This window comes from Cherax quadricarinatus, chromosome 40, assembly GCF_038502225.1.
Source record: "Cherax quadricarinatus isolate ZL_2023a chromosome 40, ASM3850222v1, whole genome shotgun sequence".
Taxonomy (NCBI): Eukaryota; Metazoa; Arthropoda; class Malacostraca; order Decapoda; family Parastacidae; genus Cherax; species Cherax quadricarinatus.
The window spans coordinates 26,797,601-26,816,532 of record NC_091331.1 but is presented as its reverse complement, the minus strand read 5'-3'; the positions used below and the strand labels follow the sequence as shown (position 1 = coordinate 26,816,532).

Below are 18,932 nucleotides of genomic sequence, written 5' to 3'. Positions count from 1 at the left end.
AGTCCTCACTTCTGCGCTTGCCTACATCATTGCCTCCAGCACTGAGGCAGATGATGGGATTGATCCCATTACCGTTCATGATGTTGTCAAGCCGGCTAACAATGTCCTCCATCCCAGCTCCAGGAAAGCAAACTCTCTGTCTCCTACTCCTGTCCTTCAAGCAGAAAGCCCTATCCATATATCTAACTTGGCTATCCTCAACAACAACAATATTCTTACCTTCCTTGGTGTTGTTTGTAGTGGCGTTCCCAGTAGTTGAATCACATTCGTCGGGTAGCACCGAGAATGCAATGGATGTTTCCACAACAGTTTCCACAGCAGTCTCTTTCTTCTTCATCGTCTCTACCTTTCCATTCGTCTTCTTGATCGTCAACTTCGTCTCATGCTGTCCAGCCACTGTCCATGTTCCCTTCTTGACCTGAGGACTCGAAACAGGAGGACTACTACGAACCCTCAATTCTTCCTTAAGCTGCTGGTAAAGTTGCTCGATTGAGGGCATCTTGGTTCAGTCCACGGGGAGCACACAAGTGTTACAAAAAACGCGATTCTAAAAGCTTAGAGATCTCCAGTGAATACTAGAAAGGACTGCCCTTCTAGCATCCAGCCTGTTACTGGGTTTTCGTAACAAGTAGTCAGTATCCTTGTCCAATTATCCATTAAAATTTAGTATGGTTCAATAGTGCTTTAGGATTACAACTGGTAGGCTACTAACTAGAGAAATTAAAATTTAATAAATTTATTAAGTCTATAAGTTGTCTAGAGGTATATTATCAAAGTAAATTAAATCACATCAATCAAAATAAAATCAATCTCTCGAGTTCAATATTATTGTGCTGAAAGCACATATCACATTTATAATTCTTAAGTACCATCAGGTACATTAACATTTAATAAGATATTACAAAGATGTACAAGTGTGAGTATGCGTGTAAGTGCTCTTAAGTAGTTAGCTATGTCTCAAGACTCAAATAAGACTTAAACAAGTGACTGACAAAGTCCTCAAATAAACTAACTTCTTGACCGACTGGCAACCCGAACAGTCTGCTTGAACAACAAAGAATGCTAAGCCCAATAGCAATGCAATATCAAGCGACTACGACACAGAATCAGGAACTGGGAAATAATATAACGACACTAAGTAGGGACCATCAGCAGATCCTCCACAAAAGTTACAACACTCCCATAATACTGAATCTTTGTTCAGCATAGGTAAAACTGTGACTGTGACAATACACAGGAACCAGTACAAAATTAGGTCAGAAGCTATAGCTAAGGACCTGAGATACTCAGAGTGTCTATGTGACACACAACCTCAGTACAACGTCGAAAATCACTAAGTCTATACCATGTTCTGTGAACAAAGTTCTACAGAACTAACAAGACTAATGAGACAGACAATCTGTCCAACCAGCAAGCGAGTCTCCAGCAGACTGACTACTTCACTAGAGGTGAGGACACCCCCCCTCGATCACGTGATAGCTACGTGGACAACTGCAGCTCAGAAGCCGGCAGTATAACGAGCGACAAGCGATAATTACAGTAGTTTGACAATCAAGACTAACTGAGCACATTTTATATACATCCTAACAACATAAGCTAAATAACAATATAAAAGTCAAATAATAATATAAAGTCATACATTTACGATTTAGCTATTATCGCAAATATAAGCAATATAAAATTATATGAAAAGATAATATACATTACATATATACATAAAAATCATTGTAACCCATTCAGGGGTTGCAACAACAAGACACTGAGTTAAGTACAGTGAGTTAATAAAGGAGGAACACTGCAATAAGCCTGTTCGCCTACACTAGGCCGGTCCTTCACAAATCCAACCCACTAACAGAACAAGCAATAAGCTCAGGTGCAAGTCCGACTCAAATCCAACCCCTCTCACTCGTGTATTTTTTTTTTTTTTTATTATCACACTGGCCGATTCCCACCAAGGCAGGGTGGCCCGAAAAAGAAAAACTTTCACCATCATTCACTCCATCACTGTCTTGCCAGAAGGGTGCTTTACACTACAATTTTTAAACTGCAACATTAACACCCCTCCTTCAGAGTGCAGGCACTGTACTTCCCATCTCCAGGACTCAAGTCCGGCCTGCCGGTTTCCCTGAATCCCTTCATAAATGTTACCTTGCTCACACTCCAACAGCACGTCAAGTATTAAAAACCATTTGTCTCCATTCACTCCTATCAAACACGCTCACGCATGCCTGCTGGAAGTCCAAGCCCCTCGCACACAAAACCTCCTTTACCCCCTCCCTCCAACCCTTCCTAGGCCGACCCCTACCCCGCCTTCCTTCCACTACAGACTGATACACTCTTGAAGTCATTCTGTTTCGCTCCATTCTCTCTACATGTCCGAACCACCTCAACAACCCTTCCTCAGCCCTCTGGACAACAGTTTTGGTAATCCCGCACCTCCTCCTAACTTCCAAACTACGAATTCTCTGCATTATATTCACACCACACATTGCCCTCAGACATGACATCTCCACTGCCTCCAGCCTTCTCCTCGCTGCAACATTCATCACCCACGCTTCACACCCATATAAGAGCGTTGGTAAAACTATACTCTCATACATTCCCCTCTTTGCCTCCAAGGACAAAGTTCTTTGTCTCCACAGACTCCTAAGTGCACCACTCACTCTTTTTCCCTCATCAATTCTATGATTCACCTCATCTTTCATAGACCCATCCGCTGACACGTCCACTCCCAAATATCTGAATACGTTCACCTCCTCCATACTCTCTCCCTCCAATCTGATATTCAATCTTTCATCACCTAATCTTTTTGTTATCCTCATAACCTTACTCTTTCCTGTATTCACCTTTAATTTTCTTCTTTTGCACACCCTACCAAATTCATCCACCAATCTCTGCAGCTTCTCTTCAGAATCTCCCAAAAGCACAGTGTCATCAGCAAAGAGCAGCTGTGACAACTCCCACTTTGTGTGTGATTCTTTATCTTTTAACTCCACGCCTCTTGCCAAGACCCTCGCATTTACTTCTCTTACAACCCCATCTATAAATATATTAAACAACCACGGTGACATCACACATTCTTGTCTAAGGCCTACTTTTACTGGGAAAAAATTTCCCTCTTTCCTACATACTCTAACTTGAGCCTCACTATCCTCGTAAAAACTCTTCACTGCTTTCAGTAACCTACCTCCTACACCATACACTTGCAACATCTGCCACATTGCCCCCCTATCCACCCTGTCATATGCCTTTTCCAAATCCATAAATGCCACAAAGACCTCTTTAGCCTTATCTAAATACTGTTCACTTATATGTTTCACTGTAAACACCTGGTCCACACACCCCCTACCTTTCCTAAAGCCTCCTTGTTCATCTGCTATCCTATTCTCTGTCTTACTCTTAATTCTTTCAATTATAACTCTACCATACACTTTACCAGGTACACTCAACAGACTTATCCCCCTATAATTTTTGCACTCTCTTTTATCCCCTTTGCCTTTATACAAAGGAACTATGCATGCTCTCTGCCAATCACTAGGTACCTTACCCTCTTCCATACATTTATTAAATAATTGCACCAACCACTCCAAAACTATATCCCCACCTGCTTTTAACATTTCTATCTTTATCCCATCAATCCCGGCTGCCTTACCCCCTTTCATTTTACCTACTGCCTCACGAACTTCCCTCACACTCACAACTGGCTCTTCCTCACTCCTACAAGATGTTATTCCTCCTTGCCCTATACACGAAATCACAGCTTCCCTATCTTCATCAACATTTAACAATTCCTCAAAATATTCCCTCCATCTTCCCAATACCTCTAACTCTCCATTTAATAACTCTCCTCTCCTATTTTTAACTGACAAATCCATTTGTTCTCTAGGCTTTCTTAACTTGTTAATCTCACTCCAAAACTTTTTCTTATTTTCAACAAAATTTGTTGATAACATCTCACCCACTCTCTCATTTGCTCTCTTTTTACATTGCTTCACCACTCTCTTAACCTCTCTTTTTCTCCATATACTCTTCCCTCCTTGCATCACTTCTACTTTGTAAAAACTTCTCATATGCTAACTTTTTCTCCCTTACTACTCTCTTTACATCATCATTCCACCAATCGCTCCCCTTCCCTCCTGCACCCACTTTCCTGTAACCACAAACTTCTGCTGAACACTCTAACACTACATTTTTAAACCTACCCCATACCTCTTCGACCCCATTGCCTATGCTCTCATTAGCCCATCTATCCTCCAATAGCTGTTTATATCTTACCCTAACTGCCTCCTCTTTTAGTTTATAAACCTTCACCTCTCTCTTCCCTGATGCTTCTATTCTCCTTGTATCCCATCTACCTTTTACTCTCAGTGTAGCTACAACTAGAAAGTGATCTGATATATCTGTGGCCCCTCTATAAACATGTACATCCTGAAGTCTACTCAACAGTCTTTTATCTACCAATACATAATCCAACAAACTACTGTCATTTCGCCCTACATCATATCGTGTATACTTATTTATCCTCTTTTTCTTAAAATATGTATTACCTATAACTAAACCCCTTTCTATACAAAGTTCAATCAAAGGGCTCCCATTATCGTGTATTTATCCAACCTAAATTTGAAACTACCCAATGTTTTAGCTTCGATCACCCTACTAGGCAGACCGTTCCACTCATCAACTACCCCTATTACCAATGTTCATTTATACATTTTATTAGTGCTTTACAATTATTTGGCATTTTTTTCTGCATGTAAATCTATATTTATGCTAGGGAAGTAACCCCTGCAGTGACCTAGAGTCCTTATGGAGGGGGAGTCCCCTTCCAAACAATAACCTCTCTTCCCTCTCTCCTCCTCTCTGTCTTCCATTCATCAACAACAGCCTTCAATAAAGGTAACTGTCATGTTGAATGTTCATTCTTTTGTGCATGTAAATCTATCTTTTAGGTAAAAAAAAAAAATAGTTGTTGATACTTCTGGGTGTTTGGAACGAATTAATTGGATTTACATTATTTCTTATGGGGAAAATTGATTCGAAAATTGTCTATTTCGATAATAGTCCCACTTCCAGGAACGGATTAAGGACGATAATTGAGTGACCACTGTAATTAATAATAATAATATCTTCATTCACTCTAAAAATGGTGTGTTGCTGTTTGTTTATTCTGTACTAACTTGTACACAATGTAAGAGTATTTGTATTTTGAGGTAATTATTATTATAATAAAAAAAGATGAGGTAAATGTTTTACAAACTCTTACAAACGTACGTGAATGAACTAAAAGTAGACACACATTAATACGCATTTATTTCGCCTGACCAAGTGATCACCCACTACCTGTTCAGTTTGTATTCTTACATTGTTTGAACTCTGTATCTCGTTCTCTCTCTCGTTTACTCTTTCATTAACTTGTTGGCTCTCATTGACGATGGCGTCTAAGCTTAGCTGTGATAAAAAGAGGAGTCGTAAGCCGCTTGCTTTAAGTGCCAAGTTAGAGGATGATGGTGTGCCATTCTGATTTTATTCAATAAACACCCTGCCACTCGCCTCTCACTCATTAATATTAATATTTTAAGGTAAGTAATAAGTGTACTCTGTGTATATCTTAACTTTTATTGTGTTTTTAATGCCTATTTCTGTTGCTAACTTAATATAAGTTAGTGTAAACTTGTTGTCTGGCATTTATTGCATATTTTATATGTGCTCTGATAATACTTGTGGACCTGTGTGGTAGCCGGGTGGAGGGACAACATTATGTTTTCTCTGCTTAGCCATCAGAGAAAACGTGTATGAATCTGCGTTTGGCCCAGCCACTCCCCCACTCCGCTTTTGTTTACAATTTTCGCCTTGAATTATTATTAATTCTCCCTTCGTTTATGATGGCATCTAAAGGTAGTTGTTAGAAGCGATTAAATTCAGTGAACAAGATATGTCGATATTAATAATTTGACTCTGAGCCACAGTGTAGGTAGCCAGTAGGTGTAGCCCAGGCGGGCTACACCTACCGGCTACCTACACTGACTTCCTACAAATAAATACTACTCACCTCTCTTCCTATATTAAGACTACACATATTTTAAGGTAAATAGTGAGTGTACTATATGTGTATTTTAACTCTCTGGGATGTTTAAATATCATATATTAAATATGAGACGGGGAGCCAGGGCTACCTACACCTGACTTCCTACAAATAAGTACTACTCACCTCTCTCCCTACATTAAGATTACAAATATGCTTTAAGATAAGTAATGAATGTACTGTGAATGTATTTTACTTTGTGTGTTTTTAATGCCTAGTTCTATTACTAACTTAATATAATTTAGTGTAAACTTGTTTTCTGGCATTTATATGCATTTATAAATGGAAAAAAATGGCGTTCTGCCTTCTGGCGATGTCTGCTTTCTGGCGACAGCCTGGAACCTAACCCACCGTATAAGTGGGGCCCTACTGTACTAGGGGTATGTGTTATCTGGAACCTGCTTGAATGATTATTCTAGTAGCTGATTTTTGTTGGGTATTGATGGGTTTAAGGTGATTGGCTGTTGTAGATCCCATTGCATGGCTACCATAAATATGGGGATGGAATTAAAATTGTATGGTGGTGACATAGTTCCTTTGTATAAAGGCAAAGGGGATAAAAGAGAGTGCAAAAATTATAGGGGGATAAGTCTGCTGAGTATACCTGGTAAAGTGTATGGTAGAGTTATTATTGAAAGAATTAAGAGTAAGACGGAGAATAGGATAGCAGATGAACAAGGAGGCTTTAGGAAAGGTAAGGGGTGTGTGGACCAGGTGTTTACAGTGAAACATATAAGTGAACAGTATTTAGATAAGGCTAAAGAGGTCTTTGTGGCATTTATGGATTTGGAAAAGGCGTATGACAGGGTGGAAAGGGAGGCAATGTGGCAAATGTTGCAAGTGTATGGTGTAGGAGGTAGGTTACTGAAAGCAGTGAAGAGTTTTTACGAGGATAGTGAGGCTCAAGTTAGAGTTTGTAGGAAAGAGGGAAATTATTTCCCAGTAAAAGTAGGCCTTAGACAAGGATGTGTGATGTCACCGTGGTTGTTTAATATATTTATAGATGGGGTTGTAAGAGAAGTAAATGCGAGGGTCTTGGCAAGAGGCGTGGAGTTAAAAGATAAAGAATCACACACAAAGTGGGAGTTGTCACAGCTGCTCTTTGCTGATGACACTGTGCTCTTGGGAGATTCTGAAGAGAAGTTGCAGAGATTGGTGGATGAATTTGGTAGGGTGTGCAAAAGAAGAAAATTAAAGGTGAATACAGGAAAGAGTAAGGTTATGAGGATAACAAAAAGATTAGGTGATGAAAGATTGAATATCAGATTGGAGGGAGAGAGTATGGAGGAGGTGAATGTATTTCAGATATTTGGGAGTGGACGTTTCAGCGGATGGGTCTATGAAAGATGAGGTGAATCATAGAATTGATGAGCGGAAAAGAGTGAGTGGTGCACTTCGGAGTCTGTGGAGACAAAGAACTTTGTCCTTGGAGGCAAAGAGGGGAATGTATGAGAGTATAGTTTTACCAACGCTCTTATATGGGTGTGAAGCATGGGTGATGAATGTTGCAGCGAGGAGAAGGCTGGAGGCAGTGGAGATGTCATGTCTGAGGGCAATGTGTGGTGTGAATATAATGCAGAGAATTCGTAGTTTGGAAGTTAGGAGGAGGTGCGGGATTACCAAAACTGTTGTCCAGAGGGCTGAGGAAGGGTTGTTGAGGTGGTTCGGACATGTAGAGAGAATGGAGCGAAACAGAATGACTTCAAGAGTGTATCAGTCTGTAGTGGAAGGAAGGCGGGGTAGGGGTCAGCCTAGGAAGGGTTGGAGAGAGGGGGTAAAGGAGGTTTTGTGTGCGAGGGGCTTGGACTTCCAGCAGGCATGCGTGAGCGTGTTTGATAGGAGTGAATGGAGACAAATGGTTTTTATTACTTGACGTGCTGTTGGAGTGTGAGCAAAGTAACATTTATGAAGGGGTTCAGGGAAACCGGCAGGCCGGACTTGAGTCCTGGAGATGGGAAGTACAGTGCCTGCACTCTGAAGGAGGGGTGTTAATGCTGCAGTTCAAAAACTGTAGTATAAAGCACCCTTCTGGCAAGACAGTGATGGAGTGAATGATGGTGAAAGTTTTTCTTTTTCGGGCCACCCTGCCTTGGTGGGAATCGGCCAGTGTGATAATAAAAATAAAATAAAATATTAAAATTTTATTGATATATACACTATATGATTTCAGGGGAGCTAACTTATCCTCAGAACTTTAATCCAAGACATCGGCCACAGCGACAGGACTGGGTTGGTGAATTGTACGAAAATGGCATGTTTTACTTCTGTAAAGTGAATCTTGTTCATCAGGGTCTTCTTCAAGGTGGAAGGTTAATAAAGCCTATGCTTGTTTTAATGACATACTGAAGTTACTAAAATTGCAAGTTTCATTTAATACAGTGGACCCCCGGTTTACGATATTATTTCATTCCAGAAGTATGTTCAGGTGCCAGAACTGACCGAATTTGTTCCCATAAGGAATATTGTGAATTAGATTAGTCCATTTCAGACCCCCAAACATACACATACAAACACACTTACATAAATATACTTACATAATTGGTTGCATTGGGAGCTGATCGTAAACCGGGGGTCCACTGTATAAGAGTAGCATTTTGAAAAATTAAAAAAAAAAAAAAAGGTTCTATGGTAATCTTTTCTTAGATACCTCCAAAAGACATTATTACTACTGCATCTCACATTCATGTAGATTAACATTCCAGTTACTCTTTTTGCATGTATTCTTGCACTTTTTATTATATTTATTACTACATTGGCCATTTCCCACCAAAGTAGGGTGATCCAAAGGAGGAAACTTATCCCCATCACGGTCTTTCCAGAAGGGAAGAAACAATTTAATTCATTTGACCCTTAGAGCCACAACATGTTCACCCATCCTTCAGAAGACTACAGACACTGTACTTCCTGCCTCCAAAGCTGATGTCTAGCTAACCAGTTTCATTTAATTCTTTCACCATTACCTTTTTCACACCCCAATAGTATATGAAATTCTTAAAATGTTATTATGCCAGTATAATTAACACTCGGTATTCTTTTGCCAGTATAATCACCACTCATTATTTAACATTACCAATAATTCTCCCAATTACTTAAATCTTAAAACTTCAAGACAACGTATAGCAAATTGATCATCTTTTGATATACATTGTAATGTGACAAATTTGCACAACTATAATGCTATAGTATATGTTCAAATTACATTGTTTCAAATACTCAATTGTACTTCATATTGTAAATTGTTTACTGTAATTTTTAACACTGAACCTTTCATTGCTTGTTAATTCTAAGTTAATTTTAAGCCTGCCTATAATGCTCTGCATACAAGGGGCTTTTGGCATGTACACCCAACTACTATAATCCATTGTACAACTATGTATCATGTCCAGATGTCCAAATATATAACCTAATTAATGCTGGACACTTAAGACACTATTTCTGAAAGTCACTTTCCAATCCTTTCTAGAATGTCCCTTGTGCTTCTCTGAGTACATCGTAGATTTAAACATTCACTTAGTCAATATATCTTGCTCCATTTTGTCTAAATTATCAAAATATTTCATTGATCTCAGATATGACATCTCTGCTCCCTCCAGTCACCTCATCAGTGCAGCCATTCAAAGATCGTGATTCATACCCAAGCAGAAGTACTGGCATTACTGCATTTGCATATAAAAGGGCCTTACATATATTGCATGGGTTATGCTCCTGAAATATAACCTTATGTAGCTAATGGTTCAAGTTGTAGCTTGTTGGGCTCACATCTGAAGGACCCAGGTTCAAACATGTGGTGAGCGGAAGTGTTGGGGATATTTCCATACGCCTATTGTCCCTGTTCACATACCAGTGAGTAAGGTGTTAGCTGACTGTTGTAGGTTGCATCCTGGGGAAGAGAATCAAAGGACTCCACTGGGAATAAGCCACACTTATTTTCATGGGTTACCCTGGGGTAACTAACCCTCTGGATTAGTAAAGTACATCCTGTAATATTTTAAATCTGATAGCTGGGCCATGGTTTGAGTCCCTGCTCAGTGACATTAATTCATTACAACTTATCTTGGGTTTATGAAGGCTTGATGCTTAATGTCACTTATCTCATTCTCTGTTCTTTATGTCATTGGTCCACATTAATGACACATTCTTCACAGATCTGAGCATTCATCCACAGGAGAACCTAAAGCACCACAGAAACTCACTTCAATTTTTATGGTAACTCAAACAGTTGATCAAGGTCTTATTGGATTAGAATTCAGGTGTCCCAAGCTGATTGCCAGCACACTCAGCTCACACACTGAGATCTGTGGGTCAGTCCCCAATACAGCTGGAAACATTTAGACATGTTTCCTTAAGGCACATACTGTCCACTTTCACCTGTCAGTAAAATAGGTACCTGAGTGTTAGTCGACTGGTATGGGAAGCCTTTGTTTTTATAGTGGGTTGTATTAGTGTTACATGGGGAAATAATTATCTTGAAACCACATAAGACATTAACACAGAAAATTTGTCAACAATTTTTAGCTTTCTTACCTGAGTGTTTTATACACGGTGCTGCATAACCCCTTCTTTATGTTGGTCCTACAAGTTGCAACCCAAATTGGCCAATTTTTACTAACTACCATCTATACCTGACATGAAGACACCATTTGCTCCTTTGTGGTTTTGAGTGGATCTGTGGTATTAAGATCTCTTCTGCAAAGCCATCCACTGTTGATCAGATGCTCCAAGACATCCCAATTCTTAAAGTAGACACGTATGTACTGCCTGCCCGTGGGCGGAGATGCTACCCCTGCAATGTAGCTCACTTTGGTTGCTGTGACCTTCCATCTTCGGTTTATATTGCGGGACAACGTTTACAAGTTTGACAGATGACCCCTACACCACAACAGTGTAGAAATTGCTGGTGATTTGGCAATCCAGCAAAATATTGCAGGTCTATGGCTGAATGCCCAGTCTGTGGTGCCGATAACCATACCAATACATCTTGTGGGCTACCTCCTTCCTGCCTTAATTGTCATGAAGTTCATCCATCTTATTCTCGTCATTGCCAGATTTCCTTGAATGAATGTGAAAATCATTGTCTCAAAGAGACAGAAGGCTTTACTTATGCCATGGTCGTCTCTCATCTACACCTCCAAGGGAGACTTGTATTTCTTATTCTCGAGTTACTAAGAGACCCCCCAACTTCTGGGGTCCCCATTCCTGCAGTTTCCCCTGCAATCACACCTTCCACTGTCACCACTGTATCTACTTCTTTTGCAGTCCTGGACTCCGAGGTCCCTACCTCATCACCTCCTACTATTCTCCAATCTTCATCTTGCAAGCAAGCTTCTGTGTCTACATTGCCTCGCACAACAGATCCTTCCCCTTGCCTCTCTACTTCTTCAAAGTCCAACAGATCCCCTAAGGGTAAATCTCTTTCATTTCCAGTCTCAGTACCTGGATCTTTATCTCATACTCATTCTGTTGCAAGTGTGGAGGTCCATCCTCCTCCTCATACAGTACCTTCCTCTCCTATCCCTTCCCAAGCTTCTTCTCAAGTTACTTCTAACCTCTCGTGTCTTCCCACGTTGGTAAATTCTATCGTCACCCCGATCTTTACTTGCTTTCCTCCTTCTATCTCCAGTATTATCCTACATGCAACGTCCTTATCCTCTGAAACAATTGAAGCTATATCCAACTAGTACATTGTGGAGACTAAACCACTGATGGACACTGATCCATCTGCACAACTCCTTTCTTTGCAGCATTCCAACCCTTCACTGCTTTTTCATTTTCCACTGCCTCCACATGTGGACTTTTCTAACCCCTCTAGTCTGTAGATACCTCTACCTTCCAATTTCTTGTATTCTTCTCTTCACAAATCGTGGCTTACTTACAGTGGAATATCCAAGGCCTCAGAGGTGTTGCTCTCTCAGTTTGTGTTTGGTTACAAGAACCCAAATTACGCTCCACTGTTATCCGTCCCATCTCGGGCTATGTTTTATTATATCCATTGGATCCTTTTCCCAGTGGAACCTTTAATGAAAGTGCACTTTTTATATGCACTGGTACTCCATACCATCAGCTCTTTGTTCATACTTCTCTGCATTACACTGCAGTCTGCATCCACCTGAATAAGTGGTATACAATCTGTTTGTATCTCCTTCTCAGGCATTATCTATCCCACATGTTGCATTTCTGATTTCTTCCTTATCACCACCCCTTCTGTTACTTTTGATTTTACTGCTCACCATTTCCTCGAGGAGGTGTCTCACTGCGACCATTGCAGAATTCAGTTGGAGGCATTTCTCACCTCTCTCCCCCTCCATGTTTTAAATATGGGTGCTCCTACCCATTTTAATTTCTTGGTTTGCTCTTCCTCAACTGCACTAGACTTTACGTGGTCTGTCCTCCTGGACTTGCATAACAATGATCATTTTCCAATCATCCTTACTTCTCCTTTGTATTCGCCACCTCCTCACAGCCCACGCTTGCAGTTTGACTGAGCTTTTAGTGAGGATATTTTATTGTCCTTCGTTGATGAGCTGTTACACCTCTTCTCGACCTCAGTTTTAACTGCAGCTTCACATTCTATACCCCAAACCTCAGGCAGGCATTCTCAGAGGTGCGTGCTTTGATGGTCTCTTGCCTGTGCTCATGCGGTATGCTTGAAATGTGCTGCATGGGGCAGATATCGGTACAGTAGGACCACAGAGTGCCTCCTTGATTTTAAACAGATGAGAGCAGCTGCCTGCCATGTTATCTGTGAAGCTAAATGCATTTGTTGGCGGGATTATGTTTCTACTGTCACTTCGGCTTCCTCTGTGAGTGCAGTCTGGAAAAAGTAATGGAAACTGAGTGGCAAATACATTCCCGACCTGGCTCCCATCCTTTGGGTTGCCAGTGTCGCTATAGCTAACCCCCTTGATGTTGCCACCAAACTTGGTCATCATCTTGTCCGTATATCCCAGGGGCTCCATCTCTGCCCCTTGTTTCTTTCCTCCAAATCTACCAGAGAGTTTGAGCCCTTAGACTTCTTTTTCTTTAAGTGGAAAAAAGTCTTACAATGTGTCTTTTAAGCTTCTAGAATTTGAGTCAACACTTTCCACTTGCCAATCATTGGCAGCTGTGCTGGACGGCATTTACATCCATCAATCCTTGTGGTCCACTTACATCTCTTTAATCTTATTCGGTCACGAGGAGTTCTGCCCCAGCTGTGGAAAACTGCCATTGTACTACCTTTTCGTAAACCAGGTACTTCGGGACTTGATTGCTCCCACTATCGTCCCATTGCTCTCACCAGTGTGGTTTGCAAGGTGTTAGAATGTCTGGTAAATAGAAGTTTGGTGTTGTATTTAGAGACACAATAGTCTCTCCACTAGTCAGTATGACTTTCATAAGGGCCGTTCTACTATTGACCCCTTACTCCATTTAGATACATATGTATGTAATGCCTTTGCCAATAACCACTTGGTTATTGCCATCCTTTTTTTTATCTTGAGAAGGCATATGGCACAACTTGGAGGTATAACATCTTGGCCTAAGCTCACTCCTTAGGCCTCCGAGGCAGTCTACCATTTTCCTTAATATTTTCTTATCCGAGAGACATTTCCGTGTTCGGGTTAATAATATGCTTTCCCTGGGCTAGGTCCAAGCTGAAGGGGTCTTCCAGGGATGTGTCCTGAGCATCACACTTTTTCTCCTTGCTATAAATGATATGGCATCTATTCTTCCACCTAATATTTGGTCATCACTCTATGTTGATGACTGCTATAGCTTATGCTGAGACGCTGACTGTCGCCTCATTGCAGTTTCTCTCTAATGTGTAGTCAGCTGTGTTTCCAATTGGGCCACTGCTCATGGGTTTAAATTTTCTAGTACTAAAACACACCAAATTGCTTTCACTAGATGTTCTATCGTCCCTGATAATCCATTGTACTTGTATGATTCATGTATCCCAGAATGTGATGCTATCAAGTTTCTCAGCCTTCTGTTTGACCATCAGTTATCCTGGAAACATCACATTACCTCCTTGAAGGCAACTTGTCATAGCCGGCTGAACCTCCTTAAAATCCTTGCTCATCTTTCATGGGAGGCTGATCGTAGAACTCTCCTTTGGCTGCATTCTGCCCTAATTTTATCAAAACTAGATTATGGTGACCAGATATATTCAGCAGCCTCTCCTGCAACTCTTTCTAGCCTTGATCCCATCCATCACCAAGGATTACATTTATGCCATGGTGCTTTTTGCTCTTCACCTGTTGAAAGCCTCTATGCAGAGAAAAATATTCCATCTTTGACCGACTGCCATGATGCTCATTGCATCCACTATTTTGTTCACCCTCATGACCTCTGCAATCCTTCCATATATAGGATGGTACCAGATGTTAGTAGAAGTTCCTTATTTGTTTGCTGCCCCTGTTTACTCCATCCCTTTTCTCTTCGTCTACATTTGCTCTTGTCTTCTCTTCAGTTGTCAACTTTTCCCTTCCCCCTTGGGAAGTTCTGATGGTTTGTGTCTGTTCTTTCCCTCTGCCTTGCACAAAAGCCCAAATACCTATGGTTGCTTCTCGCTCTCTTTTTCTTAATCACTTCCAGTCTCATTCTCCTGCCATAGCAGTGTACACCGATGGTTCCAAGTCTTCTGATGGTGTCAGATTTGCAGCGGTGTTTCCAGACAGCATAGTACAAGGGTATTTATTAGCCTCAGCTAGCATTTTTACAGCTGAATTGTGTGCAGTTCTCGTAGCACTTACTGTATTGCACCTATGCCTGTGTCACCATCTGTGGTAGTTTCAGACTCTCTTAGTGCTTTACAGGCTATAGAAAAATTTGATTCACCTCATCCCCTGGTTCTTTGTATCCAACTTTCATTATGCCACATCTCTAACAAGCACAAAGATATTGTTTTTTGCTGGGTCTCCAGTCATGTTAACATACAGGGCAATGAACAGGCAGACACTACTGCACAGTCAGCAGTACATGACCTCCCAGTTTTATATAGAGGTGTTCCATTCACAGACTATTTTGCTGTGATTTCTACCCACCTTTGCAACTGTTGGCAACAATGTTGGTCTGATCTGCTACATAACAAATTGCATTCTGTTAAACCAAGTATGAGTTTCTGGCCGTCTTCTTGTCATCAGTGTCGAGGTTGGGAGACTACACTCTCCCGTCTTTGCATCTACCACGATCATCTTACTCATGGGTATATCATGGAGAGGTGCCTTGTTCCACTCTGTGAGAATTGACAGGTTCCAGTTTCTGTTAGCCATATTCTGTTGGACTGCCCACTCACTCAACAAGCACGCAGAATTTACCTCCAATGTCATCACCACTCTACTTCCCTTACTTTATCTTCTCTTTTTGCTGTTGGACCCTCCTTTAACCGAGACTTTTTTGTTGACTTTTTGACAGCAGCTGATTTGCTGCACAAACTTTGGTGATGATGCCTCTAGCACTCCTCACAGCCCTTTCCACCTCTCCCTCTTTCTACCATCTACCCCTGCACTATCCCCTGCCCCACTGCAGGGTGGGCCCATGCCCTGGCTGACAAAGCTCTCACTTCACACACAGAGGGCCCAGGTTCAATTCCAGGTGGGATGGAAACATTTTGACACGTTTCCTTACACCTGTTGTCCTGTTCACCTAGCAGCAAATAGGTACCTGGGTGTTAGTCGACTGGTATGGGTCGCATCCTGGGGTACAAGATTGAGGACCCCAATGGAAATAAGACACAGTCTTCGATGATGCACTGCCTTTCTTGGGTTATCCTGGGTGGCTAACCCTCCGGGGTTAAAAATCTGATCGAAATCTTATTTTATCTTGCGCTGCATGAAAATTTGGATGGCTGTTTGGTGGAATGATATTTACTCATTGCCAGGTTGGGTCTACAGGTGGGTTCATTTCATTTTAGGTCAAGCCCAATGTTATTCCTTGTTGCTATCCTTTCCATGTCTCCTTCAGTTACTTTCCAGAAGCATTACATGTGTGGTACCCGTCTTTATCAGACAATTTGGCATATTTTCATCACCCCATCTTGTCTCTGGATATTAACTATGGCACCAAAAGAGAAAACTAGTTGTGTAGGAGGTACAAAGAAGACAAACTAAACATAAAACTATGACAGTTTATAAAGAATTGAGATTTTAGGTATGCTAGGAGGTGATGCAGGTGTGATGCAAATTGCATGCTCCTTTGATCTCAGAGATTTTTGTGGAAATTGGTGTCACGCCCCTTGTGCAGATATCCAAGAACTAGCTACAAGCAGTGTTAAAACAGGGAAGTGTTTTTGGGTATGCCCAAATGAAGAAAATCTGTGGACTGAAATCACAAGGGTATTAAAAGAGGACAACATCAAAGCTGCTTTCATAGAAAACCTGGAAGCTTTCTACAACAGATGGGAACATAAAAAGTCTGGGCTGAATGGTACTGCCCTTGATACTGGCCATGTAGTCAGAAACTGTAAGGCTGGAGGTGATGTCCTGGTAGTCAGTAAATGTGGGGCTGATAGTGCTGTCCTGGGAGACAGTAATGGTGAAGCTGGAGGTGTTGTCCTGGGAGACAGTAATGGTGAAGCTGGAGGTACTGTCCTGGGAGACAGTAATGGTGAAGCTGGAGATTTTGTCCAGGTAGTCGGGAATTATACGCAGGAAGGAATACATATAAATGACCTCATAGGGGACAGGAGCCATAGTAGGGAAACAAGTGTAGTCAAAGATAAGATAAAACCAATATTGCAAACTAGAAATACCGCAGGAAATAGCAAACAAGAGGACTCCACTAGCAATAGTGAGGATATATTACCAAAAACAACTGGTGAGAGCTCCATTGTTGGTGCTAGGGAGGATAGAAGTAAGACAGGGAAACATGCACCAACAGGGAATACAGTCACAGAAACCCAAGGCAAACGGAAACCAAGCCTGTGCACATACTATGCACTTGGTATCTGCTGGCATGGGAAATCTGGAAAAACAGATGGGACATGCAACTATGACCACCCTAGAAAATGCCATGCCCATATGACAACAGGAAAATGCAAACTCCCTTCCTGTAAGCTTTTTCACCCTGAACTGTGTACCTCTTCAGTACAAGAAAGACTGTGCTATAACTTAAATTGCCAGGCATACCATCTAAAGGGGACAAAAAGATACAAAACATCCAGGCCATGGGAAAACCTGGGCAGCCACAGCCACTCAAGAGGGAGAGGTTTTTTAGTGCCAGGAAGGAAAAAAAACTGGCAGGAAATGGCAGAAATCGTACACCAAATCCAGTCATTCCTGGAGTGGAACCACAGTCGATGGCCTCCACTCCAAACCAACAGATACAGATACTAATGCCGGAAAAAAAATCCCCCCCCAGTACCAACAATACCACCAGTCCGATAACATTCTTCTTTGCAAATATACAGGGTCTAAAGCCAGCAACAAACAACAAAATACCTTTCATCCGTGGACTGCTTGCAGAGGCAAAGGCAATGTTCGCGGCTTTCACTAAGACCCATATAAAGGATCACTTGGACAACGAAATATGGATCCCAGGTTACAACCTATACAGATGTGACAGAGTGAACTGCTTAATGCCTCAAATGATGTAGTGGAAGTTTTAGCAGTAAAGGTCGAGAACCAAAACCTAGTCATTGTGGTAGTCTACAAGCCTCCGGATGCAACATCCCACCAATTCCAGGAACAGCTGTTAAAAATTGACCACTCTCTGGAAAATCTAACAGCTCCTGCACCCAACATCTTGCTCCTGGGGGATTTCATCTTAAGGCACCTAAAATGGAGGAATATAGCAAATAATATTGTTGCAGTAATAACACCAGGAGGCAGCTCTGATGAAAACTCACACTCACACGAGCTTTTAAATCTCTGCACAAAATTCAATTTAAACCAGCAAATAATAGAGCCTACTAGACTGGAGAATACACTAGACCTCATCTTCACTAACAATGATGATCTGATAAGAAATGTCACCATACCAAAAACAATATACTCAGATCACAAAATAATTGAGGTTCAGACATGTATGCGTGGAGCCCCAGACCGACATAATGAGACTAGTCACAAGGGAGCATTCACCAAATTCAACTTCAATAACAAAAACATAAAGTGGGACCAAGTAAACCAAGTCCTAACCGATATAAGCTGGGAAGATATACTAAGCAACACAGACCCCAACTTATGCCTAGAACAGATTAACTCGGTGGCACTCGATATATGCACAAGGCTTATTCCTCTAAGAAAAAGGAGGAGTAGATGTAAAATAGAAAGAGACAGGCGCTCCCTTTACAGGCGACGGAAAAGAATAACAGAGCGGCTAAAAGAGGTCAATATATCTGAAATGCGTAGGGAGACACTGGTCAGAGAAATAGCAAGCATCGAACTTAAGCTAAAAGAATCCTTTAGGAGTCAGGAATCGCGGGAAGAACTAAAAGCCATAAATGAAATCGAAAGAAACCCAAAGTATTTCTTCTCCTATGCCACATCAAAATCGAGAACAATGTCCAGTATTGGGCCCCTACTTAAACAAGATGGGTCCTACACAGATGACAGCAAGGAAATGAGTGAGCTACTCAAGTCCCAATATGACTCAGTTTTTAGCAAGCCGCTAACCAGACTGAGTGTCGAAGATCAAAATGAATTTTTTATGAGAGAGCCACAAAATTTGATTAACACAAGCCTATCCGATGTTATCCTGACGCCAAATGACTTCGAACAGGCGATAAATGACATGCCCATGCACTCTGCCCCAGGGCCAGACTCATTGAACTCTGTGTTCATCAAGAACTGCAAGAAGCCCCTATCACGAGCCTTTTCCATCCTATGGAGAGGGAGCATGGACACGGGGGTCGTCCCACAGTTACTAAAAACAA

At 41.4% G+C, this 18,932-nt stretch overlaps 1 protein-coding gene across 4 annotated transcripts in view; it reads left to right on the top strand.

The window, feature by feature from the left end:
• Positions 1-18,932, top strand: part of Csas (CMP-sialic acid synthase) — a 174,442-nt gene that overhangs the window by 151,141 nt on the left and 4,369 nt on the right. For all 4 annotated transcript variants that reach the window (XM_053774710.2, XM_070092794.1, XM_070092796.1 and 1 more), the window contains one exon: positions 8,253-8,391. In XM_053774710.2, coding sequence (XP_053630685.1) covers positions 8,253-8,391 — 139 coding nt within the window. The remainder of the gene's footprint in view (positions 1-8,252; positions 8,392-18,932) is intronic.